Source organism: Schistocerca americana, chromosome 7 (assembly GCF_021461395.2).
Source record: "Schistocerca americana isolate TAMUIC-IGC-003095 chromosome 7, iqSchAmer2.1, whole genome shotgun sequence".
NCBI classification, from domain to species: Eukaryota; Metazoa; Arthropoda; class Insecta; order Orthoptera; family Acrididae; genus Schistocerca; species Schistocerca americana.
In genome coordinates this window covers 152,757,308-152,782,512 of record NC_060125.1, presented here as the reverse complement: position 1 = coordinate 152,782,512, position 25,205 = coordinate 152,757,308, and the positions used below count along the sequence as shown (strand labels likewise).

The 25,205-nt window shown below is 39.9% G+C and overlaps 1 protein-coding gene across 1 annotated transcript in view; it reads right to left on the bottom strand.

Annotated features, from left to right (window-relative positions):
- Positions 1-25,205, bottom strand: part of LOC124622010 (semaphorin-2A-like) — a 766,524-nt gene that overhangs the window by 108,079 nt on the left and 633,240 nt on the right. The window contains exon 4 of the mRNA XM_047147562.1: positions 3,586-3,648. Coding sequence (XP_047003518.1) covers positions 3,586-3,648 — 63 coding nt within the window. The remainder of the gene's footprint in view (positions 1-3,585; positions 3,649-25,205) is intronic.

The window sequence follows — 25,205 nt, the reverse complement described above, 5'->3', positions numbered from 1 at the left end:
TAGAGAGGGTTTAGGGTGGGGTGATGAGAGGGGGAGGAAGGAGCATGGCTGGATGACATCGTGCACTCAAGGTCATGGCCCTTTCCCCTCTGTGTAGACAACCCACCGTAACACACGTAGTTTTCAAGTGTAAGTGAACGCCATCTTGGATTGTGATGTCACTGGAATCGCATATTGCAGTACCTCACTTAAGTGCAAAGTGTGGCATAAGTCTTATAATAATACTATAAAAGTGCAAGAGTGTCTTAGCCCTCATATGTTCACTTGAGATGTGAGAAGTATTTATTAAGGGCAAATCAGGGCAAAAATGTGAAAAAAGGCGAAATTTTTTAAATTGCTTAATTTATTTGATTGATACTTTAAGAATTATATCTCAAAGCGTCAAAATTGAAAGTTGCCTAGAAATGTGTTTTAAAAACTTTCCTCTCGCATATGTGTCTGCCACACCCCCTTTTTCAGTGCCATCATCCACAACTGTTCTACATAGACATGTTTTTGTGTTAATTTTTCAGTCACACAATCTAAACGAGCTGCAGGCGTATCTAGAAGGCTGTGTAAGAAATGAAGGGCAAGGAATTAGAAAATGGGTAGCCACTGGAAGCTGATAACAGATTGTCAGATAAGGAAATTCACACATTACAAATATAATATGAAAATTCCATCAGGAACAATGAACATAGTGTTAAGGCAATACAACAACAAGCAGCATAGGCAATATTCTTCCACAAACTTTCCACAGATGAAAATGCGGTCACTACCTCTGTGACATATCCTGGTGCAAAAATCTTTAGGCAAAAGCCAGTGGAAAGCCATAAACCCATAAGCATGGTTTGCCCCTTACTAGTTTAAATGTTACAAAGCCAAGTTTTAGATAGCTAGCCGACCCTGAACTGCTGAAAAATGTGTACATGGGAAAACGTAAAATGTGAATTAGAGCTTCAATGCCCTTATATGGATGCATTGTCTAGAAACATGTCCAAAAAGGTACATGTGATGCATGATACATGTTTAATAGTGGAAATGTAGGTAGGATTAAGTGTCCACAGAGACCAGGTTTCCATCCAGGTGCATTCACACTGAAGATACTTACAAGATTCGACGAAGTGCGACCATTCCAAAACAGACAGTTTGAAGCGTTACTCCCTCAGGCCTGAAGACGGCATTGTGCCTTTTGTATTCAATCCCAATGCCAGTTCTATGGTTCATCGTCAATTTGGAGAGCCTAGGGCTACAGTAAACATGCAGTAGTGCATCGTAATCTAATATTGGTCTCCCAGGATTGTTTCCAATTCTGACTGTTTGAAGCGTTACTCCCCCCGGCCTGAAGACGGCATTGTGCCTTTTGTATTCAATCCCAATGCCACTTCTGTGGTTCATCGTCAATGTGAAGGGCCTAGGGTTACAGTAAACATGCAGTAGTGCATCGGAATCTAATATTGGTCTCCCAGGAATGTATCCAATTCTGACTGTTTGAAGCGTTATTCCCCCTTTCCTGAAGACGGCATTGTGCCTTTTGTATTCAATCCCAATGCCAGTTCTATGGTTCATCGTCAATGTGAAGGGCCTAGGGTTACAGTAAACATGCAGTAGTGCATCGGAATCTAATATTGGTCTCCCAGGAATGCTTCTCATTCAGACTGTTTGAAGCGTTACTCCCCCTGGTCTGAAGACGGCATTGTGCCTTTTGTATTCAATCCCAATGCCACTTCTATGGTTCATAGTCAATGTGAAGGGCCTAGGGTTACAGTAAACATGCAGTAGTGCATCGGAATCCAGGAAACAAGGAAGATGATGAAGATTATGGATATGGACATCACCAATAACTAGAGGTATGACAATGTTGTTAAAAACTGAAATAAAAAACTTAAATGAGAATGACATAGGGTGATATTTTTGGGAGATAATGTTCTTTTCTCAGTAACTATAAAAGCTAACATCCCGAAACTTGGCAGAATTCTTAATAATCACTCACTAAATAATCCTGTGCAGCTCTTTTTTCTTATCTTGTGTCTGAGAAACGTTCTCCTTCACTGTATGAGGAAAATAGACCAATCTAGGTTAACATAAAACTGAAAAATTAATTTCAAAATGAGTATGAGCTTAAACAAAAATCTTTTGCACAAGTTTTATCAGCCTTTTATGCAGATGTAAACTGTAAAGTTTTAACTTTAATGTCGGCTTACTTGATGAGAAAAGATATGTTACATGTACACTGATAATTAAAAATTCAAATCCTTATAAGATGAATTTCCATGAACATTATCAAACAGAAACTGTAGAACATATCATATATTATGTCCTACCCAATACTTTCAAGTCTTAACGATTTAACTGCTGTATTGTAGGTGATATCAATGTTTATATGTCATGATGCATTTTCTTCCTACGTCTGCCCTTCAGCATGGATGTCGAATAGAATCCTGCCTTTCCTTCCAAATGACACTAGAAAATCTGAGCTGCATCTAAACAGTACTTCTTTTTTACTGTCCAATGTTTGTGCTATGGCCTCCAATAGTGGAAGACGGTTCAGAATTGCTATCAACCTAGTAAATAGTTCATGCGTATTTCTACGTCATGTCAGGGAAACTTTCACAGAGTTCTCTTCTATTTTCAGGCTTCAAGGCGCTATTACGTTCGTCACATTGCATACAAGCTTGCTGCCACCATCCAAAGAGAGTTTGGGCTCAGATCAGAGAACTTGATAGTATTATTATTCGTTTCCTGGGAGTCGCGTGCCAACTTGCATTTGCCCCTTGTCTGACGACCCATGCTAAAGTGCACTTTGAATATGTGTCACTTTCTGCTACTGTAAGAAATATTAGTTTCATGTTTCAGAGTCACATTCTGAACATCTCGCAGTTTAACTGACACTTTGTGCATCTTGAATGAAAAGTTCACTCAGTTATTTCTCTTATATGCGAAAATGAGAGTTTTACAGATAAGGATCTCTGATTTTATTCATCTTTCAATCATCCTAACGGTGGCAAAGTCGCTAGTAATTAACTTGGGTATTTTATGTTAGCTTTCAGTGTTTTTCTTTTTCAAGAGTCACATTGCAATACGACTCCATGTTGGTTTTGAATTTGAATATGCGATTAATATTGTAATATCGACTTCCATTAATAAACGGTATTTTTTCCATGATTAGGCGACCTTTATTAAACAGATATAATCAGGAATACACTAAGGAGTTGTTTCAGTGTGATGGAGTTTCTATTGCGTGCAGTGGCCAATTTATTACTAAGATGTTGCGTAACAGGCAAAGCTGTTTATTGTGGTAACGAGTGGGTAGCACTCGCAGGCCTTTATTTCGGAGCTCAAACTGTTATTACATTTAATCAGTTTCACAGTACGGTAAACACTACGCCACCTCTCTTTTTGCGACAGTTTACAGACAAACATGTGACCGCAATCCGATTAACATCTGTGTTATATCAGCTGATAAATTATTTTTATTTTACGCTAACATCACTGCTATCTTTTGCACGCACATATCTCTTGCATACACTTATTTAGTTCCATTTTACAAAAAAAAACTAGATAAAAATGTGTTCTTCATAAAAAATGAAGTTTTTCAGTACTCACTTCCGATTTTCCTTTGGAAACGCAGCTGGCCACATGGCTCGGCTCGAGACTCAGGTAGTCTCTCTGAAAAAGACAAATATCAGATGTGAGCGTACAGTGAATAGTATGAACCACTTCTTATTTTGCGTCAGTATCATACTAACTACAAAAGCAATGAGATATACACAAACGTACACAATGGCGTTTTTGTTCCATTCTTACAGAGCTGCAGTGTATCCCAACGAACAGAAGATTTCTATCGCAACCTTCAGTACATTCACTCGCAAATGAGTAGCACATCACCCCAGTTATCGAGATTCCAGGGGCAAATATCTAATGTTACTTCATAACACGTCAAATTGTTATGCTCGTGTGACTTGCTGCGAGCTGAATCTGTCATTAAATCTTTATATGTTAGGAACATCTGAAGAAAATGCTGTCATCTGGATGCAGCAGTAACAGTCACTGGATACGGTATCAGATGGGTTCAACAGCTCAACGTTTTTAAGATGAATGACCTCTATCAGGACTTAATAGTTGAAGCTAAGACTATTACTTCTCGTGAAGATAAAGCTAGAAGGGCGTTTCTGTCAAAACTTCAAGTAACGTTTGAGTAATGTTCCATAAACATCTGTTTACACATTTAATAGGAGCTGAAAGGATGGAAAAAAGAGATGTAAGACCAAAAACGCGCCAGACTTCACAAAAACTTTGTCGGCAAGTTTCCAATGCAAAAGTTACTTCAGATTTGTAGTAAATTCAAGAATAAGTTTATTTTGGAATCAGTTTTGGAATAAACAAACATTTTGTCTTTACCCAGCTTAATTTCTTTAACTTTTCTCTTACATCAAATATTTCTGATCATGTAACAACTATTATACTAGAAATGTTTTATATTCCTGTGTAATTTTACATTCTCACAGTTTCGCATCGGATACTGAAGAACATTCATGTATACGAAAGTGTTCTCATCAGATGAAACAGATCATTGAAATTTTAATTTACAGCGAAACCGTTAAAAATAACGTTCATAAAACCAGCACAACCAACAGCAAATCCCTCTGTAATGACTTAACTGTTGACGGGACTGTACACGCTGTTCTTCCTTTCTTTGCAAGTATAAAACCTGATGCCACGTAACAAAATTCAAAGTAAAAATGCTGCAAGTTTTCTAACTCAAACGAATGTTTCTGAAATGTGTTTGTCGTAGTTTTATATCTTCATAAAGCAGCGTTCACAAATTACGGATAACTCGTTTCAGAAACACCTATAACCTGTCGTAAACTAAGAACGTCACGAAAGACTTAATTTAAGTAGAACATTCTTGTACGACCATCCAATAAACATGAGTACTGTTCATAGAAATTATCAGGAAGACTGAACATCAGTTACTCCGGTACGTTAAGTCTCACTCCTTTGACGGTCAGGTGACTTGGAATGATTTTGTGTAAAGTGAAACGAAGAAATTAACTTTTGGTTATTAGGAATAGCATGGACCACGAACTATTTGATCCTCACACCCGTCAATTTCTTCGAAATTTCATTTCCACCCCATGCTAGTCGGTAGAGTCATTCAATGCTATGATTTGTGTTACGGTTTTTACATTCAGGTTTCTTCCTTCTTGACAGTTTTCGTTCATTATGACCCCATTTTGAGTGTGATTCCTACCATTTTTCCCTGCAGTAGCAACCTTCCTAGAGACGACTTTAATATGAATCAAATAAAAATGTCGTGAGATACCTTTCTGCTGTTGTACTAATAAGTTCTGCGACGTTACACGAGAATGAGACAAACACAGCAATTTCCTCAACTGGAGCCACACGTAACCATTAACAGTTAGCGCTTCAGAGTGCCAAGTGTTGCACTTTTGTAGGCATATAAGCCATATATAACGCAAGTATGGAAATAATTCGTGAAAAAAAATGATCAGCTACAATGTAACTGCATTATGCTTCAATGTGCCATAACTCTCAACTTCTGACTCAGTAGTCGGATGGCACGAGCTGAAATGTACCTTGTGTCACCCTCTGGTTTAAGTTATGTCTGCCACAACCCAATTTTACACATATTACCCATAGTGTGAAAAATGAAAAAAAAATTGAAGTCTCTGCAAACCGTTGAACGAACTATACTATCAGTGCAGCAGAAGCACAGTAAGTGCAGCGAAGACGCATGAATGAGGGCATGTTATAACCGGCTAGATTCAGGACGACCTGTTACAGCCGGCTATTTTGCACCTTCTAGACCTGTCCATATGTAACTGTTGTCAACAGGTCAGACACCTTCTACTAGTTTAATCGCAGCCGATAGCTGAAAATCAAAACAACTTGGAGGAGCAAGAAATAATACGTCGTCAGTTTTAAGAAACTAGTGTGACAAGCAGCTTTTTTGCTAAAGGTGAATGACTACTTGAAAGAACTGTCTTAACTGCTTAGACGACAATTCTGTCAGATCTGTCTCACGTTCAAGTGATTTATATCGTTCCATTAACTTATGTTACAGTTTCCTCCCCTCTCACTACTGAATATTATCAGAGTACTGAAACTCGTGTGAGAGAATCATTATATGTCATTGCTGTAGAACGAAGAACAAATTGTTAGTTGCACCACTTACGAGACCACAATCAAGTGAGGGAATGTTAGTCAGTGCGAGTGGCGCAACGACACATATTAACATAATAGGTACAGTTAACTAAACGTATCTCCAGAACAACGATGTTGCAACGAAGCTAAGATGTTCCTGTTTAAAGTCTGTGGGACAACTATGGTAGTTAAATATCTCGATCTTTTAAGTCGATAATAGTAGGATTCCTATCCAGGTATGGAGGAAGGGAATAAGAAAACGACAGACGCATCTAAAAAAAGAAAAAATAAACATTGTTGATAGATAGGGTTTGATCAGAGTTTGGAGGAGACGCACTACAGATTAAGAAAGTGGTATTAATGAAGCTATATTATAAAACTCTTTTATTTAACTACCTTGAAAAGTGAGGTGTGCCTGTGTCCTTCGTTTCGTAACTCTTTTGTTTCGAGTAATGTTCTATCAGCCGATACATCCGAACACGCCAGAAACACTTTCCTACTTTGCCACTACTTCCCTGGAATGCTTGTCTTCTTAGAAATTTGCGATAAAATTGGAAATAATAGCCAGGAACACATTAGTTACTGCATACATTGTTGGCTTGCCTTTTTTCCCAAGAAACCTCATGGGGCTTTATATTATCGTAAGTAAAATGTCAACGGAACTAAAGATCCGTGTACATCGGACGCTCATATGTTTGTTCAATTTTCTCCACTATTTAACCAAGATAGTGACATGTAAAGAAAGATGTTGTTGACTGGCAGAATTACAAACGGGGGGATCAATTTTGCATTAATTGTTTTTAAAACTACTGTGGTAAGAATAATATGCCGCCATGCTGTAGTCTGCAGCATTGGGGAAAGGAGTACATGGCTTCAGCAGCAAACGGCGACATCAGTGCGACAGTGACTGTGGACCTGCAGCCAAGGACTGCCCAGACACTATTTCAGCTACTGAAGAATTGCATTAAAACTCTGTACCAGTTAGTCACTGATTGGTGTAACAAACGGACTGACGCAATGATTTAGTTTAGGTACAGCTTTTTTGCTGCACTATTTATTGATTCATTCGTGGCTATACAAGTTGCGCGACGAGCACATTCAGCCACTTTGCCACAATCAAGGATAACTGTGAAGCTGGTAAAATTGATATAATGTTGACCCTAACATCTAATTTAGTCTGTGACACATTATGCTTACGTCTTGGATGGTATAACGTTCATATTGCATCTTGGAACAGAAATATCTGTTTTCTTGTTGTTATGTTATGATCGCCCTATTTATATGTACTTTTTATATGTGTGATCTTGTAAATTTACATGTGACAGCATTTTTGATAACTTCGGCTCCAGCGATGGTGTATGTTTACATTCGAATTTTGTTTCATGGAAAGTCAAAGGTTATGTGTAATATTTCAGCAATTCAGAGACAGCATTTTGTGGTATTTACCCGCATCATGAATGGTCTTTTGTTTTGGGTTTATCGCGATAGTTTACCGTTTTTCTTTCATAATATCTATATAATTTTTGGGTATTTTTTTAGGTTAAAATTTTTTTGTTTGTTGAGGATGGCTTCTGGATATTTTTCTGTATGATAGTAAATTTCAGTTTCTCGAAAATGTTCATTGTTCGTCCTTTAGGTATTTTGTATAGAATTTTCAGGGCATTTTCGATATTTTCTGTTTTATGTTCTTGGCCTTTTAAATACAAGTAAAATGTGGATTGCTTGCTTTCACCATTTCGTCTATATTGGTTTACATCTAGTTGCGAAATTCCTACCTGTTTGTCCGATAAAAATTTATTAGAGTCGTCACAAGAAGGTTTGACGACGCTTGAAACTGAAAAAGTGGAGATATTATTTTTTGTTGATTGTATTTTGACGTTCAAGTTGTTATTCGTACGAAATCGTAATTTTAATTTCGTTTTCTTGAACAAATTGTTCATCTTTTCCAGTATTTGTTACATGTATGGAGCTACGATATATGTTGGTTTATTTCCGATTTTTTCTTCTCTTTTTAATGTTATTTATTTGTATATGCCTTCTTTTTTTACTTTATATGCTGTTGATGTAATTTTAGCACTATTTTATGGTTGAAGTTACTTCGTTGTGCTGTTTATTGTAGCGTTTTTATTTCATTTTGCATCGCATTATTACCGAGAGGTAACTTTAAATTATTCTTTAGTATTAATCATTGATTTGAAATATGAGTATTTCAGCGACTTAGGAAGACAAGAATTTTTTCTATGTATTTCAAACTGGTTGTTGCTGTTGTTGTTGCTTATTTTTAATTCGAAAAAACTTATGAATTTGTTTTGTTCTATTACCACCGTAAATTATGTTAGGGTGCAAGTTGTTTAGTCATGTTAATAAATGTCTGCTATGGTAATTGCGGTACACTTTCCCATAACTACTCCATCTGTGTGTAAATTTTGCTTACAAATTCAATATAGATTTGAGATGAAATAAGCTGTAAAAGATTTATTATTTCATAAGTTTCGACGACAAACGTTTCCTGTTGTGTAGGAGGTTTATGATCTCTACTGTTTCTGGCAGTGGTATATTTTTACACTAAACTCTCACTAATCTGGCCCTCAGAAGACAGGACTCTCAGTAACTCGGTCCACATCCGAAATGGCCGCACAACAATGAATTATCCTGAAGTACAGTATCATATCCTATGATGAGACATCAAGAAGGTTTTTGGATTTAACAAAGTATGTTTTCAAAATAAATTTCATACATTCTCAGTTATCCGGCACTTCCTCTAATCTGGTACCTATATGTGCAAAGAACAGCTGGATTAACGAGAGCTAGAGTACATAAATTAGTTATGTTAAATGAAATGAATCTCCCTGCTTGGATGATTTGTAAGTCTATCATGTTCTGGGCTAATTCTCTGTAGTTCTTTATTGTGTATTTTTTGTTATATGTGTAGAGTTGTAGTTATCGATTTATTTTATTTTTTCGTTAAAGAGAGATGTTGGGGTATCTATACAGTTAATTAATGTATGAACTGGAATAGGTTATTCATCTACTTTTGGTTGTGTATGTAAAGATGGGTTTCGGGAATTCTTGACAGTTTATGATTTCTCTTTCTGTGGAAATTGCATTGCAATTGTTAATAGTTTTCTTGACTTGTATATTGAATTTGTTGGTGGATGATACTTTTACCCTGGAAGAAATTTAGTACTTTTTCTACATAATCGTTGTGGTTTATAACAACTATACTACTTTCCTTGTTTGCTTTTACTGTTATTGCGTTGTGTGTTATTAATTAATTATTCATACTTTTGAGAGTCTTTTGTTCAATATACATATTGTTGTTGTGGGTTTTTCCGTGTTTTTCTGTTTTTAAAAGTTTTTCTACATTTATTGCAAGCTCGTTTTGTATCGTACTGACATTTTCGCCATATGTGTTGTGACTTTCGCTGTGGTTATGAGGTGTTTCATAGTTGTGGTTCTGTGCTGTATTTAAGACCCTTGCCAAGTAATTCTATTTCATTATCTGTAAACTGTATATCTGTGAGATTTTTTTATGTGTAAACAAAACTGGAATGGTGTGTGATTTTGGTTTGTGGTTTTCTTTGTTACGTTTATTTTGGACTTCCATTAGCTTGCCTAATTCCTTTTTATGAGATGAGAGAACGTTGCGAGTGGTATGCCAGATGTATTTGTTAGTATAGTAAAATATTAAAAGTATTGAGCACTTGTTTAACAGTAAATGAGATGTATAAAGGTCCTCAGTAAGATCATCTTACTGGTTTCCTGCTTAGTCCATATTTTTGCTTCTAAGCTTATACGCATTGCACTATTTTGGATTTTGCTTTTCCTTTAATGCACGAACAAGATTGTATACATTTCCACTTGAGACACATTTTTTTGTTTTATGTTCTCGATGAGTTATCATTTTTATTTTCAGATGTACACAGTGTGAGATATTCAATTTAGTTTAGTTGTTGTTGTATTAAACAATTTCTTATCTAGTGGGCCTGTAGAATCCATGAGACCGTAGAACGGAATATTTTAATTTCACGTACAATTATTTTGCTGCCCTTTTTTTACCTTTAATGATAGAAGTTACAAGATTATCTCTTTTCAGCGTTTTGCTACATCAAGAGTCCCTGTGGAGACGATATAATAGGTATAATATTGTTAAAACCTTCGTCCGAACGGGTCTCGGAAGGCCCAACGGTATCGGCCGACTACCGTGTCATCCTAAGCCGATGGGCATCACTGTATGCAGAGATGGAGGGGCATGTGGTCAGCACACGTCTCTCACGGCTTTCGTCAGTTTTCGTGACCAGATGTATAATATTGTTCCTTACGTCTGTGTTAGTCTGTCTCCGTATGGTACATAATGCTCACGTCCTAACTGGCATGATGTGATTGATATTGCATCTTGGAGCGTAAATCTCTGTTGTGTATCGTTATGTTATAATCATATTATTAAATGCACTTTTTATTTACCTGATCTTATGACATTATTTTTGACACATTTTTTTTTACTGCTTCAGTTCCAGGCGCGCTATATGTTTACAGTGGAATTTCTACTTAATAACTGCTCTTTTGTTTTCTGTCTATTGCGATAGTTTACTCCTTTTCTTTTATAGTGACCGTAACATTTTCGAGGTTTTTTTGTTTTGTTTGTTGTTTTGATTAAAGACTGTTTGTTAGTTGGAATATCTTCTGTGTAATTTTCGGTAGGAGTGTAAATTTCCATTTCCTCCTAAATGTTCTTTTACGTGCTTTAGGTATTTTGCATAGAATTTTTAAGGTATTTTCAAAGCTGCCAAAAAATTGTACAAGACCACGCAAATAAAAAGTACGTATAAATTACGTAATCACAACATAATAAAAAGCCAACTGGTATTTATGCTTCAAGCTAAGGTACCATACGTAGACATGGACTAGGAAAGATGTGAGGAACAATATTATCCCTATTATACTAACTTAACTTGATAGCAGAAAAACGCCGAAACGAGCAAGTCGTGTAAATAGTGTCACTACGTTTAAATAAACAAATAGTGCACCAAAAAAATTTTACCTAAAATTAAATGTTTGTCGTTCTTCGACCCCATGCACGTTGTGGTCCACTAGGAAAGAAAGTATTGATTTAGGTTGCGCCAGGCTGTATTATGTGAATGATTTTATCGTAAACACAAACTGAAATGCTTAAAGGACAGACAGTGATTTACGTGAACACGAGATGTTCCACAATATAGTGATGTTTTTTCTCAGTATTTCGTTATTCTCATTGCTAGTTTGAAGATACCTAAATGATAATTCCGAAGTGTAATGACGGATTTCATGATTAATATACAGCGCCACTTTCATTTAATTTTTTTTTGTCAGAATTTATTATAATTTGCCTTATTATATGTTAATTTACTTCTGTTTTTGAGAGTGAAACCATATTGATTACTATTAGTAAATGTATCGAAGAATAGCAAAGAGACTGATTACAAGTGGAAGCTTGTGTGTTGTGTAAAATATCTTTGACGCTGGAGTCGTCTTTGACTATAGTCAGTCGGCAGTAAACTCTTGGTGTGTGTTGACGGAAGAACAATGTGAAGGTCGCTGTCATAAATAATTTTGAATTATGTTACTATTTTTTTGTATTAACTATAAAAAAGAAATTACATTTGAAGAAATGGTATTTGAAACACCAAAATGAGGCAGACACGTTGCACCACGTCTTTTCTGCAGCCGACAAAGATGCATTGTGGAATCATACATAGACAATTGAAGCCAAGACTAATATCGCCTTGCAAACGTCTAACGGAAAAGGTACTGTCACGAAATATGGCAAATTTAAGTAAATAAAAAATAGTGACCATATTTTCAACTTGTGTCTTAGCCGGGATGCCACATTTCAACTGGGATCTGAGTACTGTAGTTATCCTAGAGAATTTATAGTATTTCTTCTGACCCAGAATTTCAGCATTTTACATATGGAAGAACTTTACTCATCATGTAATCTGGCATCTATTTAGGGTAAAAGAGAGAGAGTGTGTGTGTGTTTTAACGGATATCAGTTGCGCACATTCGATGGAATTTTCACCTGGACAGAAATGAATTATTCTTCGAGCAGCCAAAGAAGGGAATGGCGAAAAGAGAGGCAGTTAATTATTCCACCCTCAAACACCGGAAACTACGCACGAATGATGTACATTTTCAATGTTCACAATAACAATTTATTCTAGTGATTTATGGAAATCATCCAAATCTTTTTTAAAGAGTAAAAATGTTTTAAATCTTCCGGAGATGCCAGTAAGCTACATTCTGCAAAAATTAAAAAAAATATATATATATAAAATAAAAAACAGTGTTTTGAATGCTACTTACAGCTTCAAATGAATGTGATTCTTGGTTTCAGTTACTACAGTGACAAAACACGGAAGTGGTATTTACAAATATATGAGGCCGCTGTTGAGAACAAATTTGCCTGAGTAATCGCTTTCTACTAATATGTCGACAGTACCGTTCTTACGAAAAATACGTATAGTTTTCGTTAATTGATATTAAATACCTCTGTAACTAAACTTCTTATTTTGAAAGGTCATTGAAATCATTTGCTGTTTTACTCTCGCAAGTGTAACGTTGTTTCTCATTATCTTTTCGCATTCTTTTCGTTTAATGGAGGTCACACTCAATAATGTCTGTGTCGAAGATGACGCAGCCTGAAATTCTTCTGTTCATTCCTCACTTGTGGTGGCATGCACTAGTTCTCGGAAAAGAAAACAGCAGCTGGCCGAATCTGCGAGCAGAGGAAAGTCAAAGACGAAGAATGCACCACAGTTACACAAATTGAACAAAGAAGCCGCAGGCTCAAAACAGGGCAATGAGGAGGAACTTCTTGTTCCTGCACCAAAGAAACTCTGTATTCATTTTTCAACTTGATGAAAATTTGGCACACCACACATTGCACTTTAACTTAGGTTCATCTATTCTTACTGTGTTGGGTAGTGGAACAGCAGCCGATATGTATGTAATAAATAGCACAAAAGCTGTAACTCAATCTCCAATTCATTTTACAGGCTACCTGATTCGGCGATATAATATTATAAAATAATAAACGTGTCAAAAGGGTAAAAGTCACAAAGGTATTTAAGATGAAAAATTGTGATGGCGAGCCACTGAGGGCTGCTCGTTACTTTCGCGGTTACTGTTGAGTACGTTTGCAGTTTGCAAACTGTAGCCGCGTAAGTAACGAGCAGCTCTTAGTGGCTCGCCATCACAATTTTTCATCTTAAACACCTTTGTGTCTTTTGCCCTTTTTGCATACTTATTATTTTACAAAATGACGTATAAGTACTGCTAGTCTTTCACGGTGATTCTGTACTTATACTGTATCATACGTTTTTAGTCATAATTCTGTGACCATATTATAGACCATTCTTTGATTTAAATTTTGAGGAAGACACTCCTAGCAGTGTTGAAACCCGGTTATTTCGTTAAAAATAGTGACCGAGGGCTGTTTTCGTCTAATTGTAAGTAGTGAAATCTTTATCGAAGTCTTCTACAGCCATGTTAAAAATAACTTTAAATAACAGTGTGTGTGTGTGTGTGTGTGTGTGTGTGTGTGTGTGTGTGTGTGTACTCTTAGCAAATCTTCTTTGGCGTTGCGAACGCGAATGATAAAAAACAGACAGTGATGGTGCCTTTGTGAGGAGGTACTGTTCATAATTTCTGAACGTCACAACTGATATTAATTGAAAGGTTAGTAATTTTGGCGAACACGTGTTTTGCGTCATAAGATGGCCCTTTGTACTAAGTTTGGACGTTCGTCGCGCATAAATCTACCAGAAGGGGCCAAAGAAGCGGTCCTGGCCGTTGGAGGGAGTCATTGTCTGTCAATTTAACGGAACTAATCAACCTGTCCATAATTGTACAGTGACGTTCACTGTGAAAAGTAGAGCCCTTGAAAGATCAGTCATATTCTTCGAAACCTGACATTTTTAATAACCTCCACAGCAAGAGGTCTGCTTCAATGAATTCAGAGTGGTCCTGCCGTAAAGATGTTTATGTATCTAGTCAGTCTTCAGACCACTTGGTCCCAGCATCTAGGTGCCATAGTGAGACAGTTTAGCTAAGTGCTCAGGCGCCAGATGCGTCTACCAAAGATTGCCCGTATGGGGGAGAAACTGTTAATGGTCTCGTTGCTTGCTAGTAGCTAAAGACGACAACAACTCGTAATTACGATGGCACCTGGACCATTGACCCTCCATGCCGACGCTAGCCAGCCGGAGTGGCCGAGCGGTTCTAGGCGCTACAGTTTGGAACCGCGCGACCGCTACGGTCGCAGGTTCGAATCCTGCCTCGGGCATGGATATGTGTGCTGTCCTTAGGTTAGTTAGGTTTAAGTAGTTCTAAGTTCTAGGGAACTGATGACATCAGAAGTGAAGTCCCATAGTGCTCAGAGCCATTTGAACCATTTTTTTGCTGACGCTAAGGAAATTTACCACATTTTACTTCCGTGTGCCATCATTAGTCATTATCTCCCAAGCTAATTTTCTTGATCCAGGAACTATTTCAGTGTTATTTTTAATTTTTAATCACGTGAGCTTCATTGTGAATGTATTTGTGTGTCTTAACAAAATAGGTCTACACATTTAATTGAATCTGTACTCAACTTTTATTAAGTCGCACATGATCTAATCCTCTGCTATTGCGCAGAAAATTTCGAATCACGGCAGTAGAAAGAGAAGAGTTGGATATTTATCGCACGTTCAGGTCAGCAGGTTAGCAGGTGCACATTTCCAAACCATACACCCAGAAACTCGGTTTCAGCTTTTTGCACAGTGTCTTCACCGTAGTGTCACTTTGTTAGTGCCATGTAACCCACTGTATAGACAAAAGACGAACATCAGAACCAAGTGCACATCAGTCATTGTTGTTGTTAAACAGCATACTGCTGTCTGCACAGACACTGCCGCAATGCTGCTGGCCAAATGACACATGTTCCTATCTTTGGACACAAATGTTCGCCTGAAATGTTACGAGCCTTCAGAAAGCCTGTGAGACAGTTTGCACTGCGGCGACAGCGCTTACTGCGGGCACAGGCCGGATGTCTTCTCAATAGATTGTAAATACTTTATACGCAACTGTGGAAACGACGGTAAGAAAACGCACTCCACAATTCAGTTTCTACGACCAAGATTACCCGAAAATTGCCACTGTTGATAACTGGCTAGCTGAAACGGTAGGTCTCAAAGGGATGGGGCTCCAATACGAATTTTTGGCTGACGAAAATTTTGTAAGACACAGAAACACACTGTTTAAAGAGGATATTTCTAGTGGAGCTACAAGTACTATGAATGTAACTCACCTGAAGTAGTACTAGAGATATTTTTCTTAAAATGTCTCTGAGAACTATGGGACTTATATTTTTCTTAAACCTGATGTTCATCTATTATGAGCGCCTCTGTGATGTTCAGGGTTGCGTCAGTAGCTGCTGACTAGGGGCCGCATGTTCGTTTCCCGTCAAACAATATAATATTTATTTCTTTGTTTCCTATGAGGAAATCAGGACAGTGATCACAGTGAGGTGTGAAACGAAAAGAGAAGCTGCTTCATTACGTAAGCAGCGATAATGGCTCAAAAACTGCAGAAATGGCACTAAATCGAGGGTACCGTAGTTAAAATAAAAAGGGCAAAAATTCTTGTCTGCATTTCACCAAAACGTAATTTAAACAGCGTGGGAAATGTAAATGTTCACGTTAATTTGTCCTCCTATCTTCCCCTCGAAGTGATGCTGCAAATACTGCTTCGTTTAAAATAATGAACACTTATGGACCACGACGTCTCGTATGTTGTCCTCAGTAGCGAGTTGGTATCCATGCCCTTAAATGGAATCATGTGGCTGTTTCTTAACACTTTCTCTCATGTCTGGGACCGATGGGAAGCGTTCGGGAGCCGAGAATAGACTCTTCGGTGTTTATAGGCGGAATCTCAGTTCCTTTGCAATTCATTCGCCATCCATCTTTGCTACTGGAAATAAACCATATGAATGTAAAGAAGGTGCGTGGTCTTAAACTTTAGTTATGTAAGTTTACGCAAACATTGGCGTGGCTATCACGATTACTGGCTTGGCGGCATACGGATAGGAAAGTTCAGCTACCACATTAGATTCGATATTTGGTATCGATATCAACAAAACAAACGTACCGTTGCCAGGTAGTATCGGAGAAAATCTATACGGACAATACGAATAGTACTAACTGCATTATTAAGTGTTTGTATCTCACAAAAGTACTTGTTTGGAAAACAGGGAAATTATTCTACGTTCCTAAGAGCCAATTTGAACATAAAATGAAATACGAAGCACAAATACTTCAGCCACAAATAAAATACGGATGTTACGTAAGTTTTGTGCTACGCATATGCGCTATTATTACAATCCGTGGTTACGAGCTCTTCTTTAAGGCAAAAGCACTTACTGACAATATGTTTTTTGTTTTAAACAAAGACATCAACAACCATTAAATCCTCTCTCTTTCCTAGCATTTATGCCGTCGTTCTGGGTTTGTTATTATCGTGATTTGGCAAACTTGTCTTATTTCTAGAAGGTCGTCGTTTGCACACAGTTGTATTGTCGCTTAATAAAACAACCAATTTCTATCATAAACGGACCAACCTAGGGTATAATGTCACATCATTAATCATTTGCAAGAAAAATAATAACTATTAACAAATATCATGTCACAAGCCAACACTTTAAATCCAAATAAGGTGCAGGAGTACATAAAGCACACAGTAGGTAACAAGGAAAAGTGCATGGGAATACTGACGTGCCACCAAGTGCAAATAGTACTCCACAAGTACCGTCATTTGCAAACAAATGTACATAACCATCTGCAGCTAGTCTGATACACTTTTGTAATGCGTATTTTAAGTACAGGGTGTTTCAAAAATGACCGGTATATTTGAAACGGCAATAAAAACTAAACGAGCAGCGATAGAAATACACCGTTTGTTGCAACATGCTTGGGACAACAGTACATTTTCAGGCAGACAAACTTACGAAATTACAGTAGTTACAATTTTCAACAACAGATGGCGCTGCGGTCTGGGAAATTCTATAGTACGATATTTTCCACATATCCACCATGGGTAGCAATAATATGGCGTAGTCTCTGAATGAAATTACCCGAAACCTTTGACAATGTGTCTGGCGGAATGGCTTCACATGCAGATGAGATGTACTGCTTCAGCTGTTCAATTGTTTCTGGATTCTGGCGGTACACCTGGTCTTTCAAGTGTCCCCACAGAAAGAAGTCACAGGGGTTCATGTCTGGCGAATAGGGAGGCCAATCCACGCCGCCTCCTGTATGTTTCGGATAGCCCAAAGCAATCACACGATCATCGAAATATTCATTCAGGAAATTAAAGACGTCGGCCGTGCGATGTGGCCGGGCACCATCTTGCATAAACCACGAGGTGTTCGCAGTGTCGTCTAAGGCAGTTTGTACCGCCACAAATTCACGAAGAATGTCCAGATAGCGTGATGCAGTAATCGTTTCGGATCTGAATAATGGGCCAATGATTCCTTTGGAAGAAATGGCAGCCCAGACCAGTACTTTTTGAGGATGCAGGGACGATGGGACTGCAACATGGGGTTTTTCGGTTCCCCATATGCGCCAGTTCTGTTTATTGACAAAGCCGTCCAGATAAAAATAAGCTTTGTCAGTAAACCAAATGCTGCCCACATGCATATCGCCGTCATCAACCCTGTGCACTATATCGTTAGCGAATGTCTCTCGTGCAGCAATGGTAGTGGCGCTGAGGGGTTGCCGCGTTTGAATTTTGTATGGATAGAGGTGTAAACTCTGGCGCATGAGACGATACGTGGACGTTGGCGTCATTTGGACCGCAGCTGCAACACGGCGAACGGAAACCCGAGGCCGCTGTTGGATCACCTGCTGCACTAGCTGTGCGTTGCCCTCTGTGGTTGCCGTACGCGGTCGCCCTACCTTTCCAGCACGTTCATCCGTCACGTTCCCAGTCCATTGAAATATTTCAAACAGAACCTTTATTGTATCGCTTTTCGGTCCTTTGGTTACATTAAACCTCCGTTGAAAACTTCGTCTTGTTGCAACAACACTGTGTTCTAGGCGGTGGAATTCCAACACCAGAAAAATCCTCTGTTCTAAGGAATAAACCATGTTGTCTACAGCACACTTGCGCGTTGTGAACAGCACACGCTTACAGCAGAAAGACGACATAGAGAATGGCGCACCCACAGACTGCGTTGTCTTCTATATCTTTCACATCACTTGCAGCGCCATCTGTTGTTGAAAATTGTAACTACTGTAATTTCGAAAGTTTGTCCGCCTCAAAATGTACTGTTGTCCCAAGCATATTGCAACAAACGGTGTATTTCTATCGCTGCTCGTTTAGTTTTTATTGCCGTTTCAAATATACCGGTCATTTTTTAAACACCCTGTAAATTATCTGCTTGTTATATCGCTACGTTTACCCATATATAATTAGTCTTTGTTTAAATGGTGGGTCACTGCTTACAATGAAGATACAGACCTAAGTATGGACTGTAATACATATTTTGTATTGGTGCGAGGTACCTTTATATACCAAGAGAACATCACATTCCTAATCAGAATAGGTTCTAGTCGCGAAGAGCGATAATATTAACAACATCGATATGGTGGTACGACCGTAGCTACCCTGTATGGCCAGCTGATAAATATATACGTATTATAATAGCGTTAGGCACGTTTGCACAGACACAACATTTATCGTTTAAATGGAAACTTCGCTGTTTAAAATTATAATACTGCAATCTTAAAGCATGGATGAGAAAATTTATGTGTAACATTTATAAGAATACTGGTGATTAAAAAAGTTTCTTTCTTTGTTGCTTTCGTAGCCGTTTCAAGGCAACGAAGCACTGGACATTTGTTACGATCAACTATAATAAGTCAGTTAATCACATATCATTGGGAACCGTACTCAGGAAATTGTAACATCAAAGACATAGATATTCCTAATATCGAAGGCAGGGAATTGGAAAGTCAATTCTAGAAGGTTTCCATCCTGTTATGTTCAAATCACATCCTGTTATATTCAAATCATTTTTACTCACCACAGCGTTTTCCAAAAGATTTGTAAGACTTAATTATTAATTTGACAGATGTATGTTCCGTAATATTCGCTGTTACGTATATACAGGGTGGGAAAAAATTTTGTCACTAAATTTTAAACCTGGATAGCTGATGGCAGTAGAAACCAAATTACTAACGTTGTGTAGGTCGACAACGCACAATTTTTAAACTACGGAAACTTGGCACCACGCACTACGATTGGCCGTGGGATAGCCCTGTTGCCGAATGCTCTGGACAACGTATGACAGCGTATGCTCTGCCTGCCGGAGATCGCGATGTATCCAAGGCGGCTCTCAAGCTCGGTGGCGGCGCGCCAGCCTGCCACTCTGGGTGCCTGGGGGCGAATCCGACGGGATCCCGACACATCCGCTGTAGTTCCATGATAAGACGTGTTGGGAACAAACCCGTCAACAGCTGTTACTTCGCGTACAGAAAGTCTTTTACAGACTGTGTCGGCCCTGAAAAGGCCTTTTTTTGTAGCTAGGACATAGTTTATTTCAAAATGGTTCATATGGTTCTGAGCACTATGGGACTTAACATCTAAGGTCATCAGTCGCCTAGAACTTAGAACTAATTAAACCTAACTAACCTAAGGACATCACACACATCCATGCCCGAGGCAGGATTCGAACCTGCGATCTTAGCAGTCCCGCGGTTCCGGACTGCAGCGCCAGAACCGCACGGCCACCGCGGCCGGCAAGTACGCTGGTCCTTATACTATATTCCTTTATCGTATCTTTTGTATCTATATACTTATTTACAGTGCCCGCTGCGCACGCAGTTGGCGACAAAATGCTGCACTTTTTAGGCTAATTTATACTAAAATGTTGTGATGAGGCCGCGCGGAATTAGCCGAGTAGTCAAGGCGCTGCAGTCATGGACTGTGCGGCTGATCCCGGCGGAGGTTCGAGTCCTCCCTCGGGCATGGGTGTGTGTGTTTGTCCTTAGGATAATTTAGGTTAAGTAATGTGTAAGCTAAGGGACTGATGACCTTAGCAGTTAAGTCCCATAAGATTTCACACACATTTGAACATTTTTTTGTTCAGATGACTGACAAGGGAAGTCTGTACTGTCCTGAGTTTAGCCTCGAGAGTTCGTGTAGCATTTTTTCTGCCTCGCCTGTAGTTACTCTAACATGTTCGTGGAAGTTTAACTTCACGTCTGTGTTTTCTCCTAGATAGAGTGTTACAGTCATCATCTTTACGTTTGAGTTCCGACTGTTATTGAAGGATGCCGTTTTAGTTGACCCTTCGATAGAGTATATGTTGTTTTGTGGCCTGCTATCAGCAGTCCGTTTCTTGTGCATCATTGTGTGCTTGTCTGCAGTGTGCCACGTGCATTCTCTTCTAGATGGGCTCTACAGCCGCTCGTGTTAGCACACCACTTACACAATTCGGTCAGATGCACCGGTCCCGAACGGAATCCACCGGACAGATTAACGACGAATGCCGATGTGCTGGCCAGACTCGATGTGGTTTTTGGGTGGTTTCCCACATCCCACTACGTGAATGCCAGGCTGGTACTCAACTCCCACATTAGTTACACGATTCACACAAATTTGAAAAATGTTCGTGCTCTTTCACATTGATAACACTACACGCAGACAGTTGGGGTACACATATTCCCCCCTGGGGCGGGGTGTAGAGTGGGATGGTGGTGGTGGTGGGGGGGGGGGGTGAAATGTGGCTTCAAATGACTCGGTTCCTAACTGCAGAAACAGGCACACTTTATATTAGTCGATTATAGCGCCATCTGTTGCGAATGGAAAACTAAAATTGCAGCAAATCGCAGCTTTTTGTGCCGTAGAATCCTGATATGCAATAATAATAGGCGCTCCCGTTTGTAAATACAATGTTGACCCCGCCCACACAGGAGTGTTGGTTGGGAGGTGGCCAGTTATTGCTAAGAGAGATGCCCCCGTCTTTAATACACAACTGGCCATTAAAACTGCTACACCACGAAGATGACGTGCTACAGACGCGAAATTTAACCGACAAGAAAAAGATGCTGTGATATGCAAATGACTAGCTTTTCAGAGCATTCACACAAGGTTGGCGCCCGTGGCGACACCTACAACGAGCTGACATGAGGAAAGTTTCCAACCGATTTCTCATACATAAACAGCAGTTGACCGGCGTTGCCTGGTGAAACGTTGTTGTGATGCCTCGTGTAAGGAGGAGAAATGCGTATCATCACGTTTCCGACTTTGATAAAGGTCGGATTGTAGCCTGTCGGATTGTAGCCTATCGCGATTGCGGTTTACCGTATCGCGACATTGTTGTTCGCGTTGGTCGAGATCCAATGACTGTTAGCAGAATATGGAATCGGTGGGTTCAGGAGGGTAATACGGAACGCCATGCTGGATCCCAACGGCCGCGTATCACTAGCAGTCGAGATGACAGGCATCCGCATGGCTGTAACGGATCGTGCAGCCACGTCTCGATCCCTGAGTCAACAGATGGGGACGTTTGCAAGACAACAACCATCTGCACGAACATTTCGACGACGTTTGCAGCAGCATAGACTATCAGCTCGGAGACCACGGCTGCGGCTACCTTTGACGCTGCATCACAGAGAGGAGCGCCTGCGATGGTATACTCAACGACGAACCTGGGGGCACGAATGGCAAAAAGTCATTTTTTCGGATGAATCCAGGTTACGTTTACAGCATCATGGCGGTCACATTCGTGTTTGACGACATCGTGGTGAACGCACATTGGAAGCGTGTATTCGTCATCGCCATACTCTCGTATCACCAGGCGTGCTTGTATGGGGTGCCATTGATTACACGTCTCGGTCACCTCTTGTTCGCATTGATGGCACTTTGAACAGGACGTTACATTTCAGATGTGTTACGACCCGTGGCTGTACCCTTCATTCGATACCTGTGAAACCCAACATTTCAGCAGGATAATGCACGACCGCATGTTGCAGGTCATGTACGGGCCTTTCTGGATACAGAAAATGTTCGACTGCCACCCTGGGCAGCACATGCTCCAGATCTCTCACCAATTGAAAACTTGTGGTCAGTGGTGGTCGAGCAACTGGCTGGTCACAATACGCCAGTCACTACTCTTGATGAACTGTGGTATCGTGTTGAAGCTGCATGGGCAGCTGTACCTGTACACGCCATCTGTTTGACTCAATGCCCAGGCGTATCAGGGCCGTTATTACGGCCAGAGGTAGTTGTTCTGGGTACGGATTCCTCAGGATCTATGCACCCAAACTGCGTGAAAATGTAATAACATGTCAGTTCTAGTGTAATATATTTGTCCAATGAATACCCTTTTATCATCTGCATTTCTTCTTGGTGTAGCAATTTTAATGGCCAGTAGCGTGCGAACCACTGTGTACCCTTGGTGACTGCACGACACAAAGCTTCACGCCTCACCTGGGCCCGTCAACAGTGACATTGGACTGTTGATGACTGGAAACATGTAGCCTGGTCGGACGAGTCTCGTTTTAAATTGTATCGAGTGGATGGACATGTATGGGTATGGAGACAACCTCATGAATCCATGGATTCCGCATGTCATCAGGGGACTGTTCAAGCTGTTGGAGGCTCTGTAATGGTGTGGAGTGACATGGAACCCTTGATATGTCTACAAACGACTCTGCAGGTGACACGTACGTAAACATCCTGTCTGATAACCTTCATCCATTCATGTCCATTGTGCTTTGCGACGGACTTGGCAAGTTCCAGCAGGACAATGCGACACCCCAAACAAATGGTTCAAATGGCTCTGAGCACTATGCGACTTTACAGCTATGGTCATCAGTCCCCTAGAACTCAGAACTACTTAAACCAAACTAGCCCAAGGACATCACACAACACCCACACCCTGTACATTCAGAATTGCTACAGAGTGGCTCCAGGTTCACTCTTCTGAGTCTAAACACTTCCGCTGGGCACCAAACTCCCCAGACATGAACTTTATTGTGCATATCTGCAATGCCTTGCAATGTGCTGTTTAGAAGAGATCTCCATCCCCTCATACTCTATCGGATTTATGGACAGCCCTGCAGGATTCACGGTGTCAGTTCCCTCCAGCACTACTTCAGACATTAGTCGAGTCCATGTCACATTGTGTTGCGGCCTTACACGATATTAGGCAGGTGTACCAGTTTCTTTGGCTCTTCAATGTAATTTCGTATGGCTCAATGGCTTGGGGCAAGTCTTCCAACAGGACGCCATATCGGCGCCTTGTCTGTCGCTAACCTACTCCATTTATCCAACAGGGGAAAGAGGATCTGTACTTTAACGTGGAATCCGAACGGGCTTCTTTTCTGGTGAATCTCCATATGACTCAGAAGTGAATGCTGGGTTAAAATGCAGACTTAAAAATACGTCGTCCAACCGCAATTCAGTCACGTGACCTTCTTCTTCCGATGTACACACTTCACCACAAGACCACCCGGCCCAAAACAAGATATTTAGGTCAAGCGTATCCGCTCTCCCGGTCTCTCAGGTTGCGGAACGTGTTTACTGTTTTTCCTGCCAGATAACGTCTACAGTGTAGCAGAGCAGCTCATGCCTCCCATTATTACCCCGAGATGTCATTCCAAATGCAAATTGAATGCGAAACATACCTTGATACATATAATACACACTTATCATTATTTATATATATATATATATATATATATATATAGATATATATATATACACACCTCCTTCATAACTCAGTCTAGTAGTTAGTGGATACCATGTCAAAGCCCTTGTAGTAGATCTTGAGATTAGCGTGACATACAGGCAGAAGCTGCAGTGCGGGACTTTAATTTATAATATGTATACTTATTAAAACGTCCTTACGTATGCCGCTTGCTTGTAGACGAAGTGTGGCGATGGTCCAAAAAATTTAATGGGTCAGTTTTATTCTTTTTTCATGTCTCTCTCTCTCTCTCTCTCTCTCTCTCTCTCTCTCTGTCTCTCTCTCTCTCTCTCTCTGAACCTCCCTTCTCGCGTCTCTCTCGTATCACCAGGCGTGCTTGTATGGGGTGCCATTGATTACACGTCTCGGTCACCTCTTGCTCGCATTAATGGCACTTTGAACAGGACGTTACATTTCAGATGTGTTACGACCCGTGGCTGTACCCTTCATTCGATACCTGTGAAACCCAACATTTCAGCAGGATAATGCACGACCGCATGTTGCAGGGACAAACTCACGAACTACTGCATGACTGTGATCCTGTGACTATGACTGTGACACTAATATATAGACTGATGCACGAGTGACGTTCGAGTGTGTAATTTATAAATATTTCGGGGAGACTGGCTGAACTGTGATGAGTTAAAGCCCACCGACACTGCGAAAACGATAACATTCCCATCTTTCGCTACAAGTGCCGCAATTCAAGAAAGATGCGGAACTTCAGCAGCATCCGCGTAGGACCTAGTGGTCCAGCACGCGCCAGAAAAACGAAAGTATCTGGATCGAATCCCGGTCGGAAGCTGGGTAGGGAGACTCAAGTCGGCGAAGTGAAGCCGAATTGAAAGACTTGTATCAGGGTATTGAGCCATACAAAATTACTATTACCACAAAACATACAGGGTGACACAGAAAAACTGGAACATTTCCATAATCCAATAAAACTAGAAGTGATGAAGGAAAGAAATTGCATTAATAGTAATTCAAACCTTACAACATTGCCATTTACGAAACATTGATGGCCTTTATCGTTTTTTAAAAATTACGTCCTTTAGATATCGTCCTCATGTACGAATACATTCGTGAAATCTGGTGTTGAGATTCCTCATTGAGTGCTGCAACATCTCAGCTGGAATACTGTGAACTGCACCCCGAATTCTCTGTTTTAAGTCATCCAGGGTTCTTGGTCAAGTCGTGTAGACTTTGCTCTTGAGGTAGCCCCACAAGAAAAAATCACAAATGGATAAATCTGGCGATCTAGGGGGCCAGGGAATGTTACCGAATCGTG